This window comes from Acanthopagrus latus, chromosome 6, assembly GCF_904848185.1.
Source record: "Acanthopagrus latus isolate v.2019 chromosome 6, fAcaLat1.1, whole genome shotgun sequence".
NCBI classification, from domain to species: Eukaryota; Metazoa; Chordata; class Actinopteri; order Spariformes; family Sparidae; genus Acanthopagrus; species Acanthopagrus latus.
The window spans coordinates 21793985-21806638 of NC_051044.1; the positions used below are offsets into that span (position 1 = coordinate 21793985).

General features: G+C 41.6%; 1 protein-coding gene across 1 annotated transcript in view; it reads left to right on the forward strand.

The window, feature by feature from the left end:
* dlgap4b (discs, large (Drosophila) homolog-associated protein 4b) overlaps positions 1-12654 on the forward strand; it is a 105698-nt gene that overhangs the window by 71554 nt on the left and 21490 nt on the right. Inside the window, exons 4-5 of the mRNA XM_037101713.1 lie at positions 9278-10554; positions 10693-10907. Of these exons, the coding sequence (XP_036957608.1) occupies positions 9352-10554; positions 10693-10907 (1418 nt within the window). The 5' untranslated portion in view covers positions 9278-9351. The remainder of the gene's footprint in view (positions 1-9277; positions 10555-10692; positions 10908-12654) is intronic.

The following is a 12654-nucleotide window of genomic DNA, read 5'->3' on the forward strand; positions in this document are numbered from 1 at the left end:
TCCCCTACCCATCACATCTCCACAGGAAGTGACTCTTCACCTTTTCCTTTTCACAGCAGGAAGTCTCGGCTGTGTGGATGTATTAGACTGAAGCATGGCTATTGTGTGTCAGGCCAAGGGCATTTAAAAGTGAGGTTTAGGGCTTATCCTGGTGGGATTTATAGCCGTGCTGTGGCTGTTCATAACAGGCTGTGGGAGTCAGCTCATAGCTCACAGACACAAATGCAAATGCAGCGACTCACAGAGACAGCACAGGACGTCACTGAGCCGAAGCTTTGGAATAGGATTTGAAAGCTTTCATTAACGCTTTCAGGTCTTGTAAAAGTTGATTCATGATAAAAACATCAAACCTCTTCTTATCCCTTCATTTGACGATGTCTTGCATACTGGAGGTCATTCTCAGTTCTATTTGGGCGAAAAGATGAAAGACTGGCTGATTACCGACCTGAACTTCAAGCATTAATCATTGGTGTATATGTTTGCCATAACATATAATTAGAGATAGACTTCTCTGATCTGATGTGATGGTTAGATATCAAAGAGCAGCTGAGGTTTCTAGTTAACGTTTTAGTCTTTGAAATGGATCTTTATCCTGCGTGTGGGTGGTGGTGTGTGTGTGTGTCTGTGTGTCTGTGTGCGAGCATGACTTTGAATGGCAACTTTGCATTCAAGTGTCTTAATATATGTGCATTCATAAAAAGAAAAACAATGCTAGTGTCTGAGTGTGTGCATGCACATGTGTATGTCTCCATGTCTGCTTGCATTAGTCCTTCTGATTTGCCCTGAATCTAGAGATCGAGGCCGCAGCTGTAGCCCACAACCCTCTCCTCCCACTGTGCTTTCCTGCACACTCGACCCAGCAAGAGACACGCATCCCATGTGCTATTCCCAAATATAAAAATACACTCTCAAACTAGAATGGCACTCAGTAGAGCGCATACCTCTGCCAAGTCCCAAAAGCCCCCTTTAATTTAATCAAGCCTAATCCAACATCAAACTCAATAGGCCTTGATAACTCTAAATATAAACTGCTCATAACTGCTAACCATTACTTAAGCTTACCAGATGTAGGACCTGTAGCTAATTGTACCAACACATAGATGACAGCCACGTTAATACACCTGGAGATCCATGCATTAATCCCTGAGAAATGCACAAAAATGTTGATAAACAGCCTTTTTCACAGTGTTAAAGAAAGTGAGCAAAAACTATGACCGGATCTGTCCATTTATGCGAAGCCACACCAAAAGTTATTAGAGTCTATTTTCAACCAGGAACCATCCTCTATCCAAGTTTCGACAAGAGTGAAAGCATTACCCCCTTGGCAGAGGTAATAAAGTAACTACTCTTGCTTCCTGTATATTTAAAGGTGAAGTACATAAGAAGTGGCCACCTTGAATTTATAATCCTACCATCCTTCCTGCTCAACATGTCTACAAAGATATTCCTTCTCAAAAATGTTCAGTGTAAAAGAGATATCCCACAGTCCTCATTTTTGTGCAATTAGCTTAAATTAAATTGGTATGTTATAAAGTTACAGCCTTTTTAGTGCAAAACTCAATTTGTTAAAATCCTGCCTGCTGATAAGCAAGAACATACGGTGAATTTCATGCTCAGTAACTGGATTTATATCCACTTGATTTGACTATCTTGAAGCCTCAAATTAGCTTCTGCTGACTATTGAAACGTATTTGCGCTGGATCATGTCCCGCATTTCTGACACTGGAGTCAAACTTCTTATGCAGAGATTATTAAAATGCAAGATAATGCATTCTCAGGGCATATAGGCATGTGAGTTTTGAAAAACCGCAACTCAGTCAGCGAGAAACAGCCTTGATTAGTTTACAAACAGGACTGTTAAGTTGCATTATATATACTGACTATATTGTCTGGCTTGTGACTCTGCTCAGTGGTGCACAGTTGTCTTCACACCTACAGGTCCAATGCCCCTGTGGATCCACAAAGTCACGTTGACAAGGTCAAAGTGTGGGAGTATTTGATCTATGTTGGAACATGGCCATGATAACTGACACATTTTCACACAAATATGCAAAATGTATTTGGTTATTTATTCTAGTTCAACACTTCAGTTCCAAGGTGACACAACGATTGGGCTGCATGAGCCCTCAGCACTTACAACCACATAAAACTTGTTGAATTGTTTCTGAAATACTGAATATAGCAACAATTTTCTCGCTCCCAACTCGTCAAATTGGTCAGTGGCCTCAAACGTACGATATGTAACTTCTGCCACTCAGGGGTCTCGAGCAAAACAAACAAAAAAAAAAACATTTGTTGAGTGTTGTGTCTGGAGCGCCCGGCAGACACAAGTCACATCAGATTGTGCCGTTTACCAACTTTTAGGATTAGAGAAAAGTGGATTTATTTTCAGTCCTATTTATCAACCAGACTCTAGCAGTGATCCACAGAAAATCGCTTGCACCAAACTCAAGAAAATACATAACAAAAATGAGTCATTTCATCACTGTGTAGGATTCCTCACACATTTTGACTTTGGGACTGTGTAACATTGTTTGGTTTGGTTAGGATGAGGCACAAACGTGGTCAGGTTTAGGAAAATATCATACCTTGAAATGTTCTATCACATCACTTACATCTTATGTAATGTATGTGAGTCAACTTGCTTACACAACATAACATATCAATGTTGACACTTGGTCACACATGTGACACAAACCCTGGTGTTGTCCTGCGTATGGCCCACCCAACTCAGATTGTGTTGCCCTTAATACTACAACAGAAGAAAAAAATTACGTTTGAGGGATAACTACATCATCAAACTTTGAAGATTATGTCTAACTGACCTAGATGCTGTGGGAGACGCTGGATATTAGCATATACATGTTATTTATGTGTACATTTTGTTGAAAAAATACAATGGGTGGGATATGAAACTGAGCTGGTTTTACAGCATGACAGGAGTAGTGCATTACAGATCTTTTCATTGACCTCTTGTCTCCCCTCCAGGCAAAGTTAGAGGTCAGGAACAGTGTCAACACAGCAACTATAAAAGAGTGTGTATTCAGTTTCAACTATGCTTGTAAATACACAGCAATAAAGTAACCACTGTGAACATTTTATGGTAATCAGCACCACAAATTCATGAATAATCAGCACCAGGAAGAGCTGCTTCTTTAAATGTAAAACACTCAAAACACTCTCCAGATGGCACGTTCAGCTCTTAAATTTATTCACTTGTTATTTATATATATATATATATATATATATATATATATATATATATATATATATATATATATATATATATATATATATATATATATATATATATATATATATATATATACAAGGCTTCCCTCTCATCCTGCTAACAACATCACTCCTCAGCTTTTTAACGCACCAAACACATAGAAGTAGTTTTGAGGACATGGAAAGTTCCATCGGCCGTCAGAGGCAGTGAAGTGGTGCTGCTGTCGTTCACTGACTTCCTTTCTGGCTCACAGTCTTCGGAGATGGGCTAAAATGAGTGGGTCATCTATCACAACAGAGGGGAGAGTGGTAAATTTATAGCTGTGAAAATAGGCCAGAGCACAGCACTGATGGAACAGATAGAGTGTAATTAGGACAAGGTTACCCCGCCTCACACAAACACACGTGAACGCACACACATTACACACTATATATTATTAATTACGTGACACACATACATTCGAGCGTTTGCGCCTTCCCTCACAAACACTCGGCACTCGGAGGCGTTCAGTGACTGACAAATTATTCAATTGAGTCTCACTCAAATGAGGCCTCGTAACTTAAAACAAAGCTAAGAAAATTCTAATTTTCCGAGCGGTCGCAGGCAATTATTATCTTGCACACACATATGCCTCACATATTCACACTCATTTACACCCTCACACCTTTCCTGAGATAAACACATGCATCAGACACTCTCCAAACTGACACACATCTCCTCCTCCAGCATCCAATCTCTCCAGCTGAAAACTGTATTTATGCATAAGACAGAGCTCTCCTGACACCACCCTCTCTCGTTCATCCTCCTCCGTGCTGTTCCTCCCGACTTGCTGATTTTTTTTCCTCTTTTTTTTTTCTTTCTTCCTCTGCTTGTCTTTATATTTCATCTCCCCAGTGCTCGGTTTACAGCACATTTACTCATTTTTCACACCTCCTTCATTCCCGTTAGATTGCTTTCATTTTCGCTGCCGTCAAAACCCACACCTTTCTCCCCACAGCTTTTTCCGTAACTTCCTTCTGTCCCTTCCTCCTCTCTGTAAGTACTCGCCTCCCTTGTTATGTGTAACACACACCGCCTTTGGACACATCACACTCGCACTCACACAGAGCTGTCCCCTGTCTTCCAGGGCAGTGTTGTAAGCCTTCGGAGCAGATGGGCTCGCTGACTGAATGGCTGAGCTGTTCTCTGACAAACCGCCTCTCTGTACAGTGTTGCTCAGATGAGGGGATGATGTCCTTTGCTCAGTCTCTCATCTTAATCTGGCCACCCACTGACTCGCCAATCTAGAAACTGGCAACCAGTCCAAAAACCTGGCAACACTAGACAGACAACTAAGAGATGTTTTGATACAGATTCAGTTTGGACATTTCCAAGATGGCAAGGCTTCCATTTGTGAATGAAAATATTTGGGAATAAATATTCTCACTTTGTCTTGGAGTGAGGCGTCCATTTGTGTGGAGCTATTTTATGCCAGAAAATATGTAAAATTAGTAAACGTTGAAGATTTCACTTTTCATTATTTATTATTTTCGGGTCTTTTTCACCATCAAATATCTGCAGACACTAGTTTTACAGATGGTTAATAGATGGGTGCACTAGTTCAAGATTGACAGAATGATGAAGTACTTAGCAGATTATAAGACTTGAAAACTTGTCAGTTTACAAGTTCACAAATGTGCCCCAGTAATTTAGGTGTCTTTATTTTGTGCTGATATTGAACATCTTTTATTCAGTTCAACCACTTTAATCCCAAAGCATCTATCCCTTTGTGCCACTGGTACAGTACATTTACTCAAAGCTAGGCTTAAACTGGCAACAGATAAGTATTCTACTTCAGTGTATCATTATGAAGACAATGCCGAATGCACAATGCATGGGATATAGAATAATGAAACCATCCATGTTCACTAGTCATACTATTTTGTCAGTCACTGTGCACGCAGTCACCCCATTTCCATTATAGACTAAATGGCTGAATAAACTCAAACTCAGAGCTTTTAGTTTGTAGTTTTCTGTTGCCACTTCAAGTACTTAAAACTTGCACTTCTCCATTTTATGCAAGCCTCAACCATACATCTGCTCCACTTTCCAGAGGGAAATTTTCTACTGTCTCTTCACAACATTAATTACAGCCAAAGGAATTCATGATTTTCTGAATGGCACTTCACATTTAAAAATAACTTATATGATAAGCTTACAGAATACATTGTATGGTAAAAAATAAAACCTGTATTGAACATTGTTATATTTCAAATGAGTTGTCATTAGTTCTGTCACAGGGATGGATCTTCTGTATCTTCTCGGATTGTCTTTCATGGTTCAAACATGTCAAAATGTTTAATATTTTATTTATAATGCAAAGAATAGATAGTTCAAAGTTGTTCATCTTGTTCAACTCCTAAGCTTGACTTAACCAAATTGACTGAATATATATATATATATATATATATATATATATATATATATATATATACATATATATATATATATACATATATATATATATATATATATATATATATATATATATATATACATATATATATATATATATATATATATATATATATATATATATATATATATCTATATATATATACACACACACATCATCAGAGAACAAATGAAGTCCTCTAAAGATGATGAGGATTCAGGGACTGTTACCTTCTGCTTCTAATCATTATTTAAACATTTTCTTGACATCCACTGCAACCTTTATATCACTTCATTACTGATGCACTGTAAATTCTGACGCCAATAAGTGATAACATGCACACATGGTGCATGAAAACATCGGGAGAGTGATGGTACTTGGCAGAGTCACTGCCCAGCTTGTATTGCATGTGATCGCCCTCCTCTGGTCAGAAGTGTGAACTGCCAGTGGATCTGAGATAGTTGTAACTGAGAGAATGAGTAAGGTCATGAATTGGATTTGGTGCCAAATGCCCCTTTTCCCACTGGAAGAGCAGATGGCAGCTCCCCAGTGCACGAGGCAGGGAGATGCTGCCACCAGACGCTCCAAGCAGGGTGTAAAAACACACACAAACACAGACACGTTAACCCTCTTGTCTTGTGTGTATTGCGCACACAAACTGAGACGCACACACACACTTGTCTGTCCAGCAACAAGCTGGTGAAAGCAGAAGCTTGACCTGAATCTTTTATTTTTCTTTTCTGTGGGTTAGAATTGCTCTTCACCGATGTAAGTGATACTGTAGTAGCCCTGCTTAATGAAAACCATCTTATCTGCAGCAACTTTCGAGTATTTTGTGTCATCCAGGTGAGCTCAAGGTGCCTTGTTATACCACTATAGTATAATTATCTACAATAATTGCACATCAACGAAAAAAAGCTGAGGTTTTGTATATGTACTAGTGTTGAAAACTTTTGACTGGCAGTGTACAGCCTCCATTATTAATGCAGCTATCACTGTCATTTGTAGGCGCAGTGGCTGACACATTGAGGAGGGTACGCTAAGCTTAGCTGAGTGGCGTGTCACGACGGGATATGAGGCAGTTAGCTAATGTGGTGTAAAAGGATTTAGAGGATTTGACCCTATCAGCGGAGATGACACTCAGAGAAGCTCTGTTAATGACACTAAATGAGTCTGCGCCTGCAGCATGCTAATAATTGTGGCATGAAAGCCAGGCTTATAATTTATATGGAGATTTTTTTTGCAAATGGCTAATTGCTCGAAGTGTGTTGAGGTACTGTGTGTGTGTGTGTGTGTGTGTGTGTGTGTGTGCACGTGTTACAGTATATAAAAGCAAGGTAACACAAAACATCTTAGTGCCTTTCTCTGAAACCAATTCACATTGTGTTGCTGGGAATGAAGTGTCATCTTTTAAGAGAACTAATATCCAACATCCTGCCTGATTTATTGTCTGTCTACTGTAACGAGCAATTCTCTAATTTCCTCCCCCTCTGGAGGTTTGAAATCAGATTTAAAAGGAAACATCTTTCCCTACAACATTTTAATAACTAGATCTGTAGGTGCCATTTTTACCTGTGTAACAGAGGTTATGATTTCACCTGTGTCCCATTGTTTGTTTGTTGGTTGGATGGTTTGTCAGCATAATTACACATAAACCAATGATGGATTAACGTTTGGTTAATCGGATTCAAGATTTTTTTTCTTGCTTTCTTTATCATGGTGAGAGACATTTTTGTTAATTTCTCAGGGATATTGCATGGCTCTTGATGAAATTAATCCAGCACATTAAGGAGGCTGGTATCTATGAGCACGTACAAAAGCAGACTGTTGGTCCTAGACTGTTAGAGATATGCACTCTACTGAGTGCCATTCTAGTTCAAAAATAAGACATGGCTAAAGTATGACAGCTTTTGTGGACTGTGGACTTGAAAGAAATGAAAGCCACTGACTGCAAAGTTGACAGGAAACAGGAACCTTGTATTGGAAAGTATAAATGAGGAAAATTAATTTGCAATACATCCCCAGTAAACGTATGAATTGGAGGTGGCACTGGCCTGCATACCTCTGGATAAATCAAAAACAAATATACTGTGTTGATGTGATTGACTTTTTACCACTTAATTAAATTTCCTCTAGATTTGTTGGCTGAAAAACTCTCCAGGGGCTCTAATGGCAAGACATGTTCTTCATATTAGTCCAGTCTAATGCACATACACTACCTGCTATCATACACGACAACGACTATTTATCAGTCGTCTAGAGAAACTTGAGGAGAGTGTGGTTTCACTTTATTATATATACACCACAACAATGCGAGGGATCATCTGAATATTAGATGGTTGAGCTATGGGGCAGCAGCCAAGAGAAATGATAGATGACAGATGGAATCAGGAAACACTTGTGATGCCTTAAAATAGCAACAAAGGGCCCAAATCTCTTTGAGGATTGGTCCGCATGCTGTAGTGAAGTCAATTCTGGGGCTTCAGATAACCCAAAGCAGAACATTATCCATTCAACTGCAGTCAACTCGCTACACCAACAGAGATAAGGATGCAGCATGTGCACTGTTGAGTTTTGAATAGATTATCAATTATGATATTTACATAGAGGGCAGAGCTCTTTTGTCCCAGCAGGACTGATGAAGATTTTACAGGTTTACTTTATTTATTCAAACATCCGATTTTCCTGAGGCCGAGAGCACCCTTGCTCCCCGACACAGAACGTTCGATTTTTTCCCATGCCGAGTAAGGAGGCACTGCATATTATACCTGTCAATAATAATAATTTGCTCTGCCTTGACATGGTATCCCTCAACCCTCACCATCTACCGTTTTTATCAGAAGAGGTGCCACCCTTGGCGCCCAGCTTGCCATCCCGCCATCCTTGGCTCACAGTGCAAAGATAGGACAGGAGCTTGGCGATCAGTGCCAGGGATACCCACTGGAGGTGGGAAGAGGAAAGCGAGGAAACGGTGGAGGAAGAGAAGGAAGGAGAAACAGATGGAGAAAGAGTGCTACAAGCTGGAAGAACGAGCTCTCTCAAGATTTGACTGTTCAGTATCACAGCTAACCTGTAGGACACGCAGAGAGACTTTTTTTATTCGCAAATGTTTTTGATTCAATATCCAATTCCCCAAAATCAAAGTCTTTTTCGTCCATTTGTGCACTTGAATGAACGTGTTTATGCTGTGAAATAATGTTCTCCTAATCTTCTTTTCCAAATGTGATATTTGTTTACTGGCTGCTGGCATGTTCTGTAGCCCCACATAGCTGTGGAGGTGTCTGTAGTTACGGATGACTGCCTGCGATTGTTGTTTTTCCCATAATGTATGCCCTGGCCCACTGGCTGCAGCACATCATTGTTCCACACTATGTTTTTCCATTCTCTTCCAGCATTTGAACACAGATGTTCACTGTGGGAAGCAGTGGAAAGTTGGCTCATCCACTGCACAGTATTTCCCTCGCAGCCCTACAGCTAGCCTGTTTATGTTCTGGTTTGGCACAGGAGTGGGCGCGCGTGTGTGGCCGAGCTGATAGAGTTTGAATTTTTGTGTCTCTTTCTAAACCTCTCTCCTCTTTCTCATGCTGTGTCCTTTTCACTCTGTTCTCTAGGAATCACCTTCGAGGTCATCAATCATCTCTACTCGGCCTGGGGGTCATCTAGAGGGTTGGACCTCCTCGCCACCATGAAAGGGTTGGGGACCAACCGTAACAGACACCTGTCTGACTCCTGTGAACCTCCCTCAGGCCATCCAGACGCCCTCTACACGCAGAGGACCAGCACCCTGCCACGCAGCCCTTACCTACTGAGCCCCACGATGGACCACTATGGCACCATGGACCCCCACCTCTACCAATCAGCCAACCCTGGCTCCCTTCCTCCAGAGTGCATGCTGCCCCTCAACAACCAGCTGTCCAACAGTAGCACCTTTCCCAGGATTCACTACAACTCCTACGACCAGTCTGACTTCTCTCCACCTGGGGACAGCATCGGGGGGATAAGTACAGGCACCATGGGCACATCCATGTCCATGGGCATGGGGACAGGGATGAGCATGGGCATGGCAGGGCTGAGTGGACGAACACCTATGATTACAAGCGGCTCGGCAACTATATCACATCATATGACTAAGAACCAGGCACCGCCCAGTCTGTTGGATTTTGACAAGCAACTACCTGGAGGCCGTGACGGGTTCAGCACATTGCAGTTCCATCGAACATCTGCCGTTGCTGCTGACAAGCAGCGCACAGACAGTCCTGGTCGCATTCGTTACATGCTGCACTCAGTGCAGAAGCTCTTTGCAAAGTCCCAGTCACTGGAGAGCCACAACATGAAAGGAAACATCAACGGACGCTCCACTGGCAGTGGTGGAGGCTCATCTGGCACTGAAGACAGTGGGAAGCAGAATCGTAGATCCAAAAGTAAAGATCGGGGTACAAAATCAGAGGCAACTGCCAAAAGACGACCACGCTCCAACATGTCAGGGTACTGGAGCTCAGATGATCTGGACAGCAGCGATTTGAGCAGCTACCACAACACCATGGCCATGATGACTCTGGGGCGTCCAACCGGCCATGACAGCCAGGGCGGCCAGAGCAGGTACATCCACAGCGGCTACAACACTATCAGCTCCTCCAAAAGCAGCAACGACATGAAGTATCCGGCACTTCCTATGCCTGGGAGTGGAGGAGGTGGTGGAGTAGGTGGAACAGGAGGACTGCTATTAAATGATAATGACTATATGAAAGGAGGGTCCTGGTCCACACTGACCATGGGCCAGCCGAGACAGGTGATCCAGAAGGGCTCAGCTACCCTGGACAGGTCCATGCTCAAGTCCAAATCCTGCCAACAGGAACTAACCTGCAACTACCTGCAGGTTGGCAGGCGGGTGAGTAAACCTATTTTTATAGGCTCATTAACACCCATTTCCATGCGTAGGCTCAAAGTATCCTACTGTCAAGAGCACTAACTCAGTGATATAGGGATGACATATAAACTAATTTTATCTACTTAATGCTGCCTGTAGGGTGATTGGAGTAGCACATTAGGCCGCAGTGGGGGTGCCAATGAAATCCCCTGTCGGCGGATGCGCAGTGGAAGCTACGTGAAGGCCATGGGAGACATGGAAGACAGCGACGACTCGGAGGGAAGCCCCAAACCATCGCCAAAATCGGCCGCTCGTCGCCAGAGCTACCTCAGGGCTACGCAGCAGTCTCTGAGCGACCAGCTACCCCCACGCAAGTAAGGCAACTGACTAGGCCTTATTGTGCAGTGCACATTCACATTTAGCAGCAAGGGAGATGGCCACATGTTAAAGGTGCAATCTGTGATATTCAAATGCAAACAAGGAGGAATATGAGCTGCTATTCCAACCTATTCTGGGTCTACAGGAAGGAAACTGTCACGCCCAGCCTCACTATGCCAGCATGCTGCAAAATACAAATGCATACAACATGCACGCACGAATACACACAGGCCATGCTGTGCTTACTCACGCGTCGAATTCAGCGGTGTCAGACACCCTGCTGTCATCCACATGCCAGCCTTACAACTATATCTCATCTGTGATTTACCTTCCAGTAGCTGAACTCACAAAACAGATACAGATAACATGTGGGAAGTAACACAATATAACACTGACTTTTGTTTCCACTCAAACACTAAATCACCATAAATCAGCTTCATCCATCCAACTGACTGGCACTGCGCCACACTTATCTTTGAATTACACACCCTCTTGAAGGCAGCAACAGTATGTAAAGCAGTTGCAGTGGGACATATCTGAGTTCACTGTGCCTTTTTCAGAAAATGGAAATGAAAATACATTCTTATTCCATCATTTGAATCCAAGGCAAAGTTATACAAATTTAAGCAAGACATAACTGTCGTATTTTGTAATGTTGAGTCAGATTTCTGAGCTCAGAGTGATTCAGACGTTTGCAGAGGAACAATCCCAAAGCCCTAAAGTGAGAGAAAGTTTTTGGCAGCAGTCACATCTGCTGTCTAAGATAAAATAGTTTCTGTGTTGCCAAGTTTTTTTTTGAAATGACTGTCAGAAGGGATCTGCTTGAGAAATTTATGAAATTTTAATGATTCAATTTATTTTTCTCTCTTGCCATAGATATTCCCGCTCGGCATGCTCGACTGTAGAACCCCGATTTCCAAAACATGACTTACTTAACCCATTAGAACCAAGACCCATTTTAGGACATTTATAATAGGACATTTAAAGATTTTCTGACATATAAAGTATTTATTACAAGCATGTCACCATGGGTTCTTATGAGTTCAAAATAGAACAATAACGTTTCCACGTGAAGTGTGTTTACTGAGAAACGGATTTACAAAGCGTTAAGTAGTGATGAACCTCTCTCTATCCTTGCTTGCGAATGACAGAGCCATTCAAGGTTGCCACTTTCAGACCCAATGACACATCGCTTGTCTAAGTGTGAAATGTTCAGTACAGGTGTTTTCTACAATCTTCCCAGTCGTCTGTTGCCCCTGCCCTAACTTGTTTGAAACGTGTTGCTGCCTTCAATTTCAGAAATAGGAGATATTTAGAAAAGTCAATAAAGTTGATGAGGAAGGATTAGCAATTTATTCAGATGTATTACATTCTGTTCTTTGTCCAACTTTTTGGGACTCAGGGTTGGATTTTGGATTTTGGATTTATTTTTTAGTTTTTCTTTTGCCAATACATTTAGATATACAAATTCAATACAGTCCGCCTAAATAAATTTAACCAGGGTTTAAATTTCCTTCAGCATGCATGCAGAGTATATGATATATTTACATATACAATATGTATGTGATATATAGTAATAATCAACTTTCGATGTTTTAACATTAGTGACAAGACCTTCTAGACAGACAAGACAGTTGTTGTTTTTTGTTGTCTAAAGCTCAGAGGTTGCACTGCTGCACTTTATGCAAACACTCTGACAGTGGGCTTAGTTCTGATCGGTGTGCCAGACTTAGTGTTAATGTT